This window comes from Synchiropus splendidus, chromosome 10 (genome assembly GCF_027744825.2).
Source record: "Synchiropus splendidus isolate RoL2022-P1 chromosome 10, RoL_Sspl_1.0, whole genome shotgun sequence".
NCBI classification, from domain to species: domain Eukaryota; kingdom Metazoa; phylum Chordata; class Actinopteri; order Syngnathiformes; family Callionymidae; genus Synchiropus; species Synchiropus splendidus.
Genome location: NC_071343.1, coordinates 16,700,390 through 16,716,314, shown reverse-complemented (window position 1 = coordinate 16,716,314; position 15,925 = coordinate 16,700,390). Strand labels below are relative to the sequence as shown.

Below are 15,925 nucleotides of genomic sequence, written 5' to 3'. Positions count from 1 at the left end.
CTTCAAACAAAAGCCCAAACAATGCGCTGTCATTAAATGAAGCTTTGCCTCTCCTGTTACAGCTTTGTTCAATTGTCTGGTCAGATAAACGCCGCCGCTATCGTTTAGCGGGGTTTTTAATGTCGGCGTGGCACAAGCAGCACTGGTCACTGTGAAAGCTGCAGAACGAATCAGCCCCACTTACACCCAAATGTGATATAAAAAGCTGCTGTGAACGTCACATTTTGCCCCAAAATAGAAGAGCGGCGAATGAAATTCGCTGCCCGTCTTGTGGAAGGTTGTATGCGGCTTTGACATGATCAAATATGAGGATGCAAGTTGACCATATATCACTGAAAATTGCTTCACTTGTGTAAGTCCTTCTTCCTTAATGGCAGAACAATGTCACGTATAATAGGCTGAAAATACCTGAATACCTGTCATCATTTAAGTAAAGCCACATTTCCCTCTATTTTCCAAGACCTTCGTCTCCAGGTTTTTCTGTGGCTGACTCTGCTGGTACTAGTTCACAGAGTCCGACATCAAGCCTTCTTTTCTCATACAGACCATTGAGGGATTCATCCGAGAACCTCTGATGGTAGCTGTCTGAGGTGTTCACCACACATCACTGTCCATGACTGGCTCTTCAGCAGAGGGTCTACAGCTGCATGATTCTCCTAGTGGCCTCAGGTTCTTCAGATAAGATCACCAGGAGAAGGGAACTTATGAGAAGCATGTGTTTCTGTGGAACCCTTCTGTGATCGATGTCCACTGGTCCCACTGAGATCCTGATCTTCAGAGGTTCTGGCAGGCTATTAATCAAACTGGTGGGTAGAGATACTTGCGCTTCCTCAGCAATCTGAAAATATCAGACATTAGCTTATAGTTTTCCCAAACTGGATGTTTGAACATGGGTATTCAAGGGCGTTCGCTCCTGTCTGTTTTCATCAAGTGAAAATTGTGCTGTGCTGCCCAGATGTCGATGCAGGATCCTCATTTCCGTATCAGCAGGCTCTCATCTCCGCCTACACTCTGTCATCCGTGAGTCATTGTTTTCTAGCAAACTTTTATTCTGTATTTTTCTGTTGTTGTAAGCACTACTTCCACTGTATATATATCGCTGACGCACAACAAACCGACCACACGTTTGTTGTGTCATTCAATTCATTCCAGGGACATCTCTCTGAGAGCGAGATGGGGAGCGGGGAGGGCGCCCGCGGTGGGTAAGTGCCTCACACTATCACACAGTGACTCACACCTGCGGGACATTCGGAGTTATCTACTAACCTGCGTGGTTCTGAAGCCATGGTGGCCGGAGAACACGCACTGAGGCACGGGGAGAACCCGCAGTACGAAGGCCATACTGAAAGAACCTTGGAGCTGAAATGGAATCGCCCAACTTGTCCTTGAGATTTGAATTTGAAGAGCGACAGTTGCCTCTGACTGACGGGTTGCGATGTGTGTGTGTGTTGTGGGGTCCCTGAGCAAAGCACCAAACCCGTGACTGCTCCTGATGTTTCAGACTGCCATCAGTGTGTGGCTCGCCTCAGCATGGGAAGCACCACAGTATGTGAGTGAGAGCCACTCCAGTTGTTTCGTTGCATTTTCAGAGCATCCAGCCTCTATTCAAACCTCCTGTGTTCACCCTTCCATCTGGAATCATTTTGGGCTCATCTTGAACTTGAAATTTGTGAATTTTACGTCACCATTTTGAACTTTGAGAAGATGTTGTTTTTTGTTACTCCTCCTTGTGGGTACTCAACCTATTGCGTTGCTGTCTTGATATGTTTTCAGATTGTCGTAAGGTATCATTCAGAAAATACATTCAAGTATTTGTTCTGACTTATATTGATTTAGGCCTGACATGTTTTTCTTTTCTTTTATTTTTTGTTTCACTTTATTTTTTTGATGAGTCAGCATTCACCCTCTCTAGCACAGGCGCCCTTTATGTCAATAAAGAAATGTAATGGATCTTAGTACCAAACCTAAACAACCAGGTCAGACATCATGTGATTTTTTTTTTCAACTTGGAAAAGATAAATAAATAAAAATAAAATCTCAGTTAAGGTCTGGTGAAGCCTCATTTTCAGAGCTCAGTTGATGGCGCTCTGGGTGTAAAAATGATGCGAGGCGTGAATGAAATAGGCCCGAATATATTACAGCAGAGAGTGTGCTCTGAAAATGAGGACACTGTTTCATGAAGCCTCACCATCTCATCACTACAGTGTGTGAAGGTTTTTTCTGACCTTTTAGTCATGGACGGAAGAGGATATTTGTTTGGTCAATTTCCACCTGATATTGTGCTAAGCATTGAATGCCATGGTGTAACTGAACTTTTTCCCATTTTAATAATATTGAAGAAATAACATATATATTACTGTACGTTCAATAGAATTTATTTGGCCCCTCATGTTCATCACAGTACATAATGTGGCCCCGCGGGAAATATAATATAAAGTCCATCACTGTGTTTAACACTTGTTTTTGTTGCATTTGGCATGAACGTACCTTGGATGTAGAGACATTTGTGAAGTATATATCGGAAGAACAGGCCTCTTGTGTATAAAAAAGAGGCTAATAAGTATTCATATTTCTATTGAGTTTATGAAAGGCCAACCATTTTTTTACAGTTTCACTATAAAAGGAGAGGCCGCAATTCATGTGCTAATACCTCATTGTCCTCTGAATACTCTGAATGGTTTTTTAATATAAACACATAAATAAAAGCTGAAAATAGCTCTGACAGATGCTGCTGAACTTCTTATGAGAAAATCGGACTGCGCCTATATTTAGCACTGCCATCTGCAGATGCACAGATATATGGCTGAAAACAAACAAAAGTGTCACGTTAGTTCCACTCTGAAATCATACGATGAATTTGTAAAGGAGCTGGTACCTTAGGCAATAAATCCCTTTAAAAAGAGCGACGTTGAACAACTGCAGGGGTGAAGACGTAGTTGGTGATCAGGCATTGCCATTCCGCACCAGACTGGGAACGTTTCTGAAAAGCCTTTAATCTCCTTTTTAAGAAGCTCTTTGCTTGTAGTACGGGGCTGATTGATGGCCCAGGTTCCTCTGGGAAATTGCAAACCAGGCAGAAATACCCAAGAGGTGCTTGGGAACAGGAGGAATCCAATTCCGGAGCACACGCTCTGTCTCGTACGCACACAGTGTCAGTGGGGGACAGTGGAAACAGCGATCATCCTCAGACATCTGTAAACCACATTACAGCATCAGTAATTAACCCCCGGTGACACCAGAAGGAAGCAAGTGGTAGCTGCTTGCGACACTTGGTCTTGCTCCATTTCCTCCTCCATGTTTCCCGACGTGAAGAGTGACACGGGCCGCCAGAGCAGCACTGGAAATGAAGCCGTCCGCTCAGACTGAATGCGTTTTGGTTTGCAGGGCCACAGATGCTTGTTCAGTGTAGCAGCGGGGTTCAGGCTCAGTTTAGGAACATCACCAGCCATTAGCGTTGAATATCATTGTAGAGCTCCTGTCATGAGTTCAGTGAGCAGCCTGGAGCTCAAACACAACAAAAACGCAACAAAAACCACAGGGTAAAGTCGAACCACATTCTAACTCACAATTGCTGGTGAAAACAGGGTTTGTTTCTGACAAAAAGCATCAACTACAGGGATGGCTGACTCACGAAAAGAGACACACCTGGGTCAATATAATGGAATATTGATTCTGTACTGACAGAGAACAGCTGATCATGCTAACCATGCAATGATCGATACGTGAGATTGATCCACCATCAAGAGCCAAGCGTGTCACAAGACCAGGGAGAGACTGTTAGCGCTACTGACAAAAATATTATTCTTATTATCATCCTTGTCATGATCATTATTATTAGTAGTAGTAGTACTAGTAGTAGCAATAGTCGTGGCATTACCGACGTTTGTCTGGCCTTGACGGAAAACAAACATTCCAAACAGGAAGTTCCCTCCCAAGAACAGACAGGAAGTGGACAGGGGCGAGGACAGTGAATACTTCCATCTTGCTGGTGATCCAGTGTCTTTCTCTAATAGCTTTACCTCATGTTGACTTGTTCGGTTGCACATCATCTGCTCGAGATTCCTAATAAACACCTGCTCAATTGCGTGCTAATGCTAAATGCTAATGCTTATTTCATTTGATCATTTTTGTATGTATTGGATTTGCGTGTTTATTTTGTGCATTCATAGGTACAATTTCTAACCTTTGGTTTTTGAACTTGACGCTGAGGACAACTAAATGCGGTCAAAAACGTTTTCAAAGTTTGTTCAGAGGCTTGAAAGTTAGAAAAGGAAACGGATCACAAGTGCACAATGTTAAGTATTTATACTCCCCTTCTTGTTCTTTCAGCTGGCCACACAGTTTGCCCTCAGGTCACCGGTGGGCTGGTGATTCTCCCCAAATTCTCATCAATCATTAACTGTGGGAGCACTGAACAATTCCTAGAATAACACACGTTACTGTATATGATGCTTCGTGAAAGAAAAGTTAAAATGCGACATTTAAAGGGCGTCAAGACAGGGGACAAAAACGCCCCTTTTCCTGCCGTCAGGAATGAGGGTTAAGAAAGTCCTTCAAAGTGCCAGCGTGATCCAGAGGACTTTTTATGACCCTTCTAACTTGGATCTTCAGAACAGGTCGCCCTGGTGACCTTGAGGGGCAAAAGACAATTACAATAAAACAGAAACAGAGGGAGAAACAAAACACTAGCTCAGGCACCAGGGTTTCAGACAGAGTAATGAAATTAGCAAACAAGCACACAGAAAGCTAGAAGGTACGAGGAGAGCCAATTTACCACGGGGACAAGAGGAGACGATATGGCACACGTTGCTGGAGTCCAGGTGCTCTTATACACCGGTGATCAGGTGTTGATCGGCTCCAGCCGTGTGCCACAGGAACAGGAAGAAAGAAGGGAGAAAGCAAAAACAGGACTCAAGTGACCAAAATAAAAGCGGAATCATGACAACAAATCTTGCTTCATGATATCATGAGGTATCCAGAGATATTTTGTTTCTACTGTGTTGTCTCATTTCGGTAAATGTGTTACAAAATTCTAAATGCATATTGTGATGATGTTCAATGTTTTTGCACTTCAGATTATTTCACTCACAAAGTTCCCAATCTTACTGATCTCCTAATCCCATTTTCACCAAATGTACTGCTTCTTAATGATTCCGCCTTGAATTTGTCCCTCCAACAAAAACAGCTTATATGGACTTGCCTTACTGCTGCTTGCTTTGAGATGGAAACCACCCCACTCTCTGTCAATATCTCAATGGACGACCACCCTACTGGATAATGTGCAAATGGACAGATCGGTTGCGCAAATGCAAGCCTAAAAAATGTGAAATCCTGGAAGTCAATATATGTTAAGATCAGAGAGAGAGTGGAGATGACTGTGTATAAAACTGTTTTTATTTTTTTTAATATACATTCTGAAACAGAGACTTTAGGGTGTGCTGCCAGAAAGTTGGGGGAAAACGCAATGCATTTTTCTGGTATATTGCTGACCAATTGTCAATGAAAAATTTGATACAAAAAAAAAAAAAAAAAGTTCCCAATCTTCTGCCTGCTGCTTCAAAAAGAAAGTCAGAGTACAATCATTTTGAGAGACCAAACTTCCTCACACCTTCTCTGTGTTGATCAGGTGGATCCTGTATTCAGAAATTCATGTTAGTGACGTTCAATTTTAAAAGGAAAGATCCTAAACTCTTCCATTGTAATTCAAACTAACGCTTCTCTGTATAAATAAAAATGAAACACAATATCATGCTGCAATATTCTGATCCAGTATGATAGAAAATTGGAATACTGTGGTAGTGACAAAACCACATGGGCACTGGGTGCAGTTGTGCTTTGTTTTAATATCTGCCAAAACGTACAGCTCCATATATGAGTATCATCCATTTAAAAAAAGCTTGAAGTTGTGTAATTGGAGGTTGGCATCAACCCTGTCACTGCTTTTACGCCTCCTCACCTTATGTAAGTGTGTGGACTGCTTTCAATTAGAGTTGTCTCAACACACCACAGCAACCACTGATGAACAACTGCTGAAAGGTTTAGTGGTAGTTCTGAAGGCTGTTTCTCTATGCACCATCGTGAAATTTGTGCATCACTTGTGTGTATATCTGATTCAAGACCACACATTTTCATTTGCAGACAAAATATTTGATGCCACCAGACACACAAGAAAGACTTTATTTCTTAACTCAGGTTCATGGTCATAATTTCACAAACCGATCAACACAATTCCAACATTAAAGATGCATCACGCAGCATCTGCGTTCAGAGAACTTTTGGCAGAGAATTCAGAGCCAGATCATGTTGAGGAGGATTACAGGTTACAGCCCGGCGATCCTTTCGAGGGAAGAGAGCGTTCAAAAATATCAATGAGGAAGCAGCTCGCGCAGCACACACCGGCCTGCTGGGAGATCATGAATCGATACAAACCTCAGATCCAAGATTCACACACCACGCTTCAGGCCATGGCAACGTTTAGCAGGGATGCGCGTCTGCTAAATGAATCCTTTGTTTTGTGCTTTCTCTGTAGTTAGACCGCTAAAGTTTTCTCAATCCTGACGCTGCTGGCTGTGACACGTGCAACATCTGACTGAATGAAGTGAGGCATTTTGACTGTTTCAGGAGTTGTAAGTTTTCAGTCAAAAATGGCTACAGAAAAAGCTTGAACCATTGGGTATCATGATTTATGTGCTGGATGACACAACTTTGGTGTGCTGTACTGTAACTGTCGACATGCAGTACCTCCTCACAGTCACTATATGATAAGTATGTCTTTGGTTGTTTTGCATCACTTCCTGACTATTCAGAACTGAAGATGTATTTGCTACAAGCTCAACATGCCAGTCTATTCTTGGAGCGCCGTCTTGACATTGTGCCCTCTCTCCTGCTCTCCCGACTATAGAGCCATGCTTCTCTTCCTTCTTCCAGATGTGTTCTTCTGCTGATGTTCTTCTGCTTTGTTCTACGCCCTTAACTTCTTGACACCTCAGTCCATCCTAGCAATCTTCCAAAACAAAACACCTCCCATTTTCCTTCTTCCATTGGAATTATATTTTTGCATGTGCCAGACTGACTTACAAAACATTCTCGCTCAAATAGTAAAGCGTCTTCTGGTGACTTTTGCGTCCTATGTTTATGCTAACGTCAAGCATGTTGACGCATTAATGAAACACTTCTAGTGGAAGCCAGGGGTCAGTCTTCCTACTGAAGCACCTGACGCCATGGTTAGCGTGCCACATAGAAGAAGATGGGGGTTGGGGTTAGGGTGAGCCCCCCTTTTGCTCTGTATAGTGCATTTGTCGCTTGGTATATAAAGCCCCGTTTCAGGCATGTTACCATGGAGAGCCATAGAAGGTGCAATATATACCAAGTGAAGTGAAGCTCGTGGAGCACTCTATATGAAAGGTTAGTTTTTACTCTATTGAAGCGCCTATGTGTCAACAATGCAATGAGGAACCCTGGTTTCGGCGTCAATTCAGGATGAAAAAGTTACTTGAAGACAGTTTGTTTTTTCTTTGTGCTCTTGACTCCAAAACAAACATGGTGACTGTGGATGAAGTATTATTAATGCACAAAAGATGAAACGGAGGCAGCGCCATTGTTATGTCTTCTTTGTGTCTCATTAGAGCTACATGTCAGATAGTACTTGCAACATTGCCCCCATGATTTCCAGTGGTACTGCTACATTTGGTCCGTATCCGTGAGCTTTCTGGAAACACGCAGAAATACGGACAAAATGAACGCAGAGCACGGACAGCGGGCCCCTTCCGCTGAGTATAAATGGGCCTTCCTCCCCTGGTTCTCTATTCCAATTCCACACCTGTCCCCTAGTCAGTCATTTCATGGTAAATGCCTTTTTTTTTTTTGCTTCGGATTTCGTACGAAAATCCAGAACTCAAACACCCCCGAAATAAGCTGGAAAAAACAACGTGCACGGACCGATCAGCTGACCCACAACGCGCTTTGCTATTGTGTATAACACAGCCTCTGTATGCAAACGTGTCCCGTTAGCTACATTTACTGACTGTTTTTTCTTCATATTGGGGTGTAAAACCTTTCCTGTCTCCACACTGGACCGTGGTAGAGTGTCACAGGGGAGGTGCTCGCTCTCCACACTTCCGAGGCTGGAGCGCACACTCCAGGGTTTGATGTCCTGTTGTGGGCTGGAGCTGGGACAGGGATGAGGTGAGTCTGGGACAGAGCGTGACTTGGTTTATGACTTTGTCACATTCAGAGCTGGACACGCACCGGGCACCTCTTCACTTCTGGAGAGACGTCACTCACTCGGCAACTCCTCCCACATGCAGCGGCCACACACATAGAGGAACAGCGCACCTGCAGCAGACACTCTACATTCACTCCTACAAAAGACTATTTTAAGGCTTGGAACACATTATTTCTTTTGCCAATCATTGTAATGGGAAAAATCGACTCAGATTTCGAACAAATCGCTTCTCGAACGGCCGTCTGGAACGGATTGTGGTCAAGAACCGAGGTACCACTGTATTCTTCTTCCTGCCTGCCATTACTGCATACGCTGAACTCTCACCACGATCGTCCCCCTAATGTCTGGATATTTTTACTTTTAATCTGGTACGGACAAAATTTGAAAGACTATATGAACAAGCTGTTGTACTGTGATGACGTGTATGCATAATACATGTACACCTGCCAATACAAGTCATTTATCTCTACCTGTGAAACTTTAATTCTGAACACCAACAATGGTCCAATGGTTGAAAAGGAAGCAACACAACACGAAGGAGGTTTCCATAATTCAAGCCTAGTCTGGGTTTGTCTTTCACCACAGTGTGTTTTCTTTTGTCGCCCATCTCTTTTCAATCCAACTGGTGTGCTAGATGTAGCACACTTTTAAGTGCTTAAATTAGGAATGAAGGTTAAAAAACAGAAATCTCCACATGAAAAACTCATAGACAACGAAAAAAAACGTAATATGTCCCATGCTAGTTTAGATTAAAAAAAAAAAAAAAAGTATTTTCACACAAGTCTTCGAGTTGCACTAAACTGCACTTTAAATAAAGTGACTACTACTTCTAGTTGCCTGAAAAGTTTTCGATATGATAAGTCCAGTATTAGTGGAAAACGTATATACATGAACAACTTCTACAAATTTCATAATAAATAATGACAACCAAAGCTTAATATTGTCGATGATATATTTAAACAGCACTGATTTAGTTTCGGTGCAAATTGTTCTTCCTCCATTTTTGTAAGGTCCATTAGCTCCTCTGTTGGTTGTGGTCGAAACTGCCCACGGGGCGACTCCATCCCTACACGATCCCTTCGCTCCGCTTGCTCCTCCACACCACCAGGGCAGTCATGAGAAGTGTGACCAGGATGGGCATCACTATGAAAGGTCCCAAGATGCGGTTTGGAGGGTCCCTGAGGAGACGTCCAGACAGAGAGCAGTTGTGGAAGTACTGCCTGTGTACTCGGATGAAGAACTCGTCCACCAGCCGGTTGGGCCAGAAGCACTCCATCTTCAGGGCCACCAGATACGTGCAGTTAGTCAGCTCGCCGTAGAGTCTGTGTGTTGACAACCAAAAAAAAAGGTGCGTGATCAGCGCAACTCACTTTTATTTGAGCAAACAAACAAATCTGTGGCAGGAGTTTATTCAGTTAAACATAAATACTTTCATGGACCAGCAAGATAGACGCACAACACAACTGAAGGGTCATAAATGGTTTTAATTCCTCTCTATAACACCTATTTTGGAGGCCAGTTTCAACGACTGATGGTTGAGCCAAGTTATGTACATTGCTGGAATGTAAATGACAGTTATGTGGCTACACTACAACTTGTTGTCCTTGATTTTTTGTCCAACGTATATGGGCATTGGAAGGCAACCTTCAATGTACATGGTGGCCATAGTATGGGCCAGTAAGCACCCACTGTTCTTTTAAGGTATGAAAGCGAATGTCACGTGACCATGGATAACTTTTCTGCTAGCGTAAGTGACTTCACCTAGTTGGAGCTTACTGGCCCTGGAGGGTAGATATCAGGGACGTGCACAGACAGAGCACCAGCCCCTTTTCCCTGCAAGAGAAAAGTGCTCCCTCTCAACACTTTTCTTAATTTCTTGAGAAAAAAAGTTACTCATTCATTCGTTCCAACCAAATGTGTTTTGATATCAGACGTGTTGAACACAGTGGTTGAGCAATCCCTTCAGCCAGAGTATTGATACATTTTATTGAGCTTTTTTTTGGGACTGTTGGTCGCTGAAAATGCACAAAATGGCCTCATGATTTAGGCTTACTATAGAATGTATTAAATTCAAAGTTATAAACTGAGGCTGGACGTAGACTTTACTGTGCACATGCCTGGGTGATACGTCCAATGAAAGCAACTATTCAGAGGACCGATAACAACTCTGTCGTCTGTTCAGTCCATCCACTTCAGGAGCACATGACTGGCAACTGGCAACAAGGACTGAGCCCAAGACATTTCACTACTGTATAGACTGACTTTACAATGAAGGGGTGACTGTTCTGAGGTAACTGGAACACAGCACAAGTTACTGCAAACTCCTCCTCGCAGAGCTACTGGCAGTGGTGATGCTTCTAATATTCCAAGAAGCAAATGTGCCACCCCCAGTGGAAATAGACGTGTCAGTAACAAAGACAGTAACAGGTATAATAAAAAGTCAGGAAGAATACTTGGAACACGCCATTGTGTGTATCAACGGAAAACAGATACAGAAAACATGAATGCAGAACAAACAATCTATATTCCGTACTGTAAAGAAGAGTAATATGAGGGCATTGACAGTATCACATAACCACAGAGAGAATCTTGTATATGACGGTGAATGCATAATACAAAACAGGAACCAGACCAGATCCAGCACAAGACAACTGAATGGCCCGTCACAAACAGTTTCGCTGGGAATACTTGGTACAATGTACTTGCCCTTTCTGGGATGTAAACCTGGGAATGTGGTATTTGGATCATAGATTATGCCGGCAGGTATGTATACTCTAACTCTGTGTGTAGCCCGAATTGTGACCCGGTTGGGTGCGTAACCAGGGTGGGGTAAGCAGCACTGGATGACCATACATTGGATGAAGAACTATGTCAATGGAACCTCACATCCTTTTTAGACCAAAATCAGCGCTTTCTCAGCTCTAAAAATGAGGACACTGTTTCATGAAGCCTCACCAGCCCACACTCCTTACGCAGAAGACTAATGTCCGTTGCTTGTACCTTACAGTGCACTGCAGAAACCATTGCTTCAACTCGGAAGTGCCACTGCAGTATTTTCTCCTCAAATGACTCTAAAAATAATTTTCTGGGCATGTTTCAGATTCAGTCAATATGTTTTTCAATGGCCGTGCTGATGTCCTTCAGGTCACTCCCAGTTATGTAACGTGTGTCGTGTATTTACAGGAGCGTATGAGGGAAGCCTCAAGTTGTAGAGTCACAGACGCACTTACATAATCTCCTTAGCAAGATTTCAGTCGTTTTTGAGGTCAAATGTATGACTGTGCTGGAGGTCAGTATCAAGTCGTGGTTGGGGTTGGTAAGAAATAAGCCATTATCATGTCCTCTGGAGCAAAGCTAATGACTGTGTGTGTGTGTGTGTGTGTTATCTAAGTGGGTCTATGAGTAATTGAGGTAAGGACCCATGAGAGGAAGCTCTATATGCTATGCACATACACATACGCAGCACTTCCCAGAGGAGTGTTTTCCAAAAACGTATGCCATTCCTGCCTCCTATCTTCATTGTACAATGCATTTAAGAGACTTTCGCAGAGAAAGGCCTCTGTTCAAAGACCCTAAAGCCAGTAAATGCAGTATGTTGTTGTGAATAAGCATCACCTTTATTGACTGAAATATATCTGCCAATATTCCATCTATCTGCTGGTTTCTCCATCCAGCTGCATTGATTTGTGAGAACTTGCAAGCATGATCTCCTCCGCTCACACGACCTCTCCTCTCTGAACCACACGCCTCTAACTTGTTTGGTGTAATATTGGGCTTCAGAAAACATGCTCTCAAACATGATCCTCACTGGTGCTGGCTTTGTCGAAGCGAACGGCTCCAGGCTGATTGGCTGTGGACCAACAGCCAAGTGTCCGCTGCTGCTTTCTTCTCGCGCTTTAGTTGAACAACTCAGCGAACACGGATGAGAGTAAATTCAATTCTTGTTTTTAATAACTTTTATATGATGTGGATGAGTCAAACGGCAACAGCTTTGAAGTCAATTGAATGATTTAAAGGTCAGGTGCTTGAAATCCAAGGTCAGGAATGAAGGGAATGTTCTGTTGTTGTTCTGTTCTAGGATCAGTCCGTCTTCAGTCACGGTGACTCACTATTGGTCTGTCAGGGTGTGATCAAACTCCTCATGAGTGTATTTCTTCTCACATTTCTTGTCCTCCCTTCTCCCTCACTTGCTGGTGGTGCTTCTCTCCTCTGGCTGCTAGCAGCCAAATGGCCTGCAGCTATGCGTAGCAGAAAAGCATTGAAAAGCATTCATCTGCATCTGGTTTATTCATCAAAGTATTAGTAGTTAATTTTCATTTTTTATATAGCTAACTCCATCGCAACAAGCGTAATAAAACAAGCACATGTTATGAGCATATGTACATCAATGATGGGCTGGTGAGGCTTCATGAAACAGTGCCCTCATTTTCAGAGCTCAGTCGGAGGCAGTCTTGGTTTAAAACTTCATTGAAATAGTTGGATGAAGTCTCATGTTTCAGAGCAAAGAGTGCCATCCATTGGGCTCTGAAAATGCTGTTTCATGAAGCCTCACCAGCCCATCACTACAGGAGACTTTCTCAAACAATAACACACACTTACTGTACGTCAGCATCATGTATGTTTTAAGAGAGTGGGAGGAAACCAGAGCACTGCCAGGAAGCCTGCTCAATCCCAAGGAGGACTAACAAACTCCATGGAAAATGACTCATGTTTGTCTCAAGCTGGAATCAAACTACAACTTCCTTGATGTCAGGCTAGGGTTAACTCTACCCCAGTCTAACCCAATGTGCTGCCTCTGTCAAGCTTTATATAACCCATAGTACATTATTTATAATGTGTCTTCTGTTGTTCAGCAAACTGTTGTTTCATGTCGTGTCGCTCTGTGTAAACGCCTGACAGCTGCTGCAGTAACCGAGATAAATGAGGACAACAGTGCAGATATTTATCTTAAAATCTGGAGCACATCGACTTTTTTGCAGCGGGGCTATTGTCAGCAAATGTGTACATTTGAATGTCGTACTGAAAATAAATCGCATTTGTCACTATTTTCATTATTATAATGTTATTTTAATATTTCTGTCTTGATGTCGGACAGTGGTCCTGCAACACGTCAGGGACACAGGAGCCAAAGAAGCAGGTGCTCTTAAGCAGTTTGATCTGTTGACTGAGGAGCACGGTATGAATTAATAAAACCTTGATGATGAATAAGTAAAACTATCACAGATCTGCTCCAGTGACTCTGGAAATCCGCCACACTTCTTCTGTTCCTGGACACTGCGGTGGCACGGTTGCAGTTGCTGGTGCAGGGAATCTAAGCCTGAATGTCAGTGCAGTGCAGAGCAAAATAAGGTCATTGTTACACCCAGGTGTAACTTCACTTATTAGTGGAAGAGGTTTCTGACCTGGAAATTGGTATCATCCATTCTATCATCTCATGCGATCATCCATCTATACGTCCATTACCATTCAGTAGCCTCAGCTAAGACTAGGATTACCAACTGAGCAGTTTAGGATCTTCAGTCACCGGAGACCTCATGGACGTGTCAGAAACACCTCACCAGGAAGGAGGCCATCTTGACTAGAGGCTCCTGTATATCACTAGAAGTAGATCCATTTACTGAATAATGCCTCAAGCGCCCAAATGGCATCAATGTTTTCCGTTAGCAGCCATGTTAGCCGAATAACTTGAATGATAAACGGTTATTTCCAGTCAGATCTCTGGATGTGAGACTTTAAAGCAGCTGATATCAGCAGAAATGTACGGATCCTAAACAAATGTGGTGTTGTTGATGTAACCCTACAGTATATGCTTGCGAGCATTGTCTCTTTTCTCCTTCTTATTAGGTCTTGGTGAAAATTTGTTTCATGAAATTATCTGTCCTTCAAGCAACTTCTGACTCTTGACATACTTAAAAGAAGCTGTTTAAAGTTCTGAATTAGAAGCTCATACGTATTTTAGAAAGAAGACAAATCCAGATGTTTCAAGCTATTTGACCATGTTTCATTTTTAAGGAATAGTCAACGTTTATAAGTTAAACCATAGAAATTTATAAGAGTGCACATTCCTTTGCTGATATATATATCATTTTTTGGTACTGAATCTGATTCTGATTCTGGATGTGGTGGGGTATGTTTCTGCCAGTGTTTTTGATTATATTTTGCGGCAGTTCCAGGTTACCATCTGCATCCTGCAGACTCCACACGGTCACTGCCTTCTCGCCAATGCTGTTGCACCAACTCAACCAACTGTCTTGCTCAGTTGCTACTGGGTCGTGTGAGTGAGTTCAGGAGGCTACTGCCACCTGCTGTCCCACTGAGACAATTTCTATATACATGTTAATGATATTTCCAGCTTAAAAAAAAGCCACGCATTCCAAAGATAAAAGAAATATTGGACAATAATTTCAGTCATAAAATATGCTAATAATAATTGGAATACGACTATATCCACGTGCCATAAACATGCCACAATTCCAACCGCATGCTGCTTTAACCCAGGTCAGTGGATTAGCTTTTTATCCAGGTCTGAGCTACTTTGATGATGAATAGGTTAAGACCATTTTTGGATTCAAATCCTGCAGATATGTAAGTAGTGACGGGCTGGTGAGACCTCATGAAACACTGTCCCCATGATAAGAGCTTCAAACAACTACTTTTTTGAAACCTCACTGTAAATAGAGCGCCACCTTCTGAGCTCTAAAATGAGGAGACTTTTTCATAAAGCTTCACCAGCCCATCATCTACCTATACGTTTCCAGCCTGTGCTGGACATTTGACGTCGAAAACCAGACTTGACAAGGTGTTCGTACCTTGGACACAATCTTTGGATCTTTGCTTGCTCTCAAACTGAGAGCAGCCACAGCTAGATTTATTTCTAGATCAAAAATGGTAACTTCCCTTTCAATATAAGGCTTGTGGAAAAGAAATAAAGTGACACTTTTGGGGCGATCAAACAGCTTCAAGCTAAATTTGATGATATTTTTAAAATGAGACAAATAGCAGCAGCAACAGCAGCAGCTAACAAGTGGACACCGATTGCTCCAGTTTGTCCTCAAACTCATCCCGCCTTCGTGACAATTCATTTGCCATATGTCAGGCCTCCCTGAACTCTCGCTGAGAAATGGCTCTAAACTGGGCCCAACTGTCACCACTTACCGCATCAGACACACCGCTTTGTCTTCTGATTTCCCCATATGACCCCAATATGAGAAACATTTTGTCGTTGCACTACAAAAAAAAAGCTGGAGGATATGTGTTTACTCATGTCCTAATGTGCCACTGGGATTCAATGTCCATTTTCGGGATGTGTGAAACTATGTGTTTGTCCTCTAGAGGTTCTGTTTATGTACGAGTTTGCCTGCGGGACTCGATTCTTAGGCTTCGAGTCGTGAGTTTGTGCACATCTTAGTGTTTACACGACACAAAGATCTCCAGCTGTGACTGGGACTTTGACAATCATTGATCCATATATTTACAATACTAAAGTCCCTTGACATTGAGAGTTAAACATGCTCTTCTCGAAAGAAACATTCGGTCCCAGCGGTGGTGGGTTTTGTTTGTTTGCAAAAAGCCATGCAAATCATCACGACTACCGCATTCTTTCCCAGAACAAGAGAAAAAGGTTTCGTCTCAAAGGCGCAGTTTACAAGGATCAATGGTGCTATGTTTGTGTGATCTCCTATCCACAGCGATAAAACAATA

At 42.8% G+C, this 15,925-nt stretch overlaps 1 protein-coding gene across 2 annotated transcripts in view; it reads right to left on the bottom strand.

Moving 5' to 3' along the window:
• ramp1 (receptor activity modifying protein 1) overlaps positions 1 to 15,925 on the bottom strand; it is a 61,363-nt gene that overhangs the window by 4,487 nt on the left and 40,951 nt on the right. Inside the window, exon 3 of one of the 2 annotated variants that reach the window (XR_008415913.1) lies at positions 8,284 to 9,546. Coding sequence is in view for 1 of the 2 variants with exons in the window: in XM_053876600.1 (XP_053732575.1) it covers positions 9,291 to 9,546 (256 nt within the window). In the remaining variant the exon portion in view is untranslated. Of the gene's footprint in view, positions 1 to 6,035; positions 9,547 to 15,925 lie in introns of those variants that run through there. The other variant, XM_053876600.1, reaches the window with a different exon arrangement.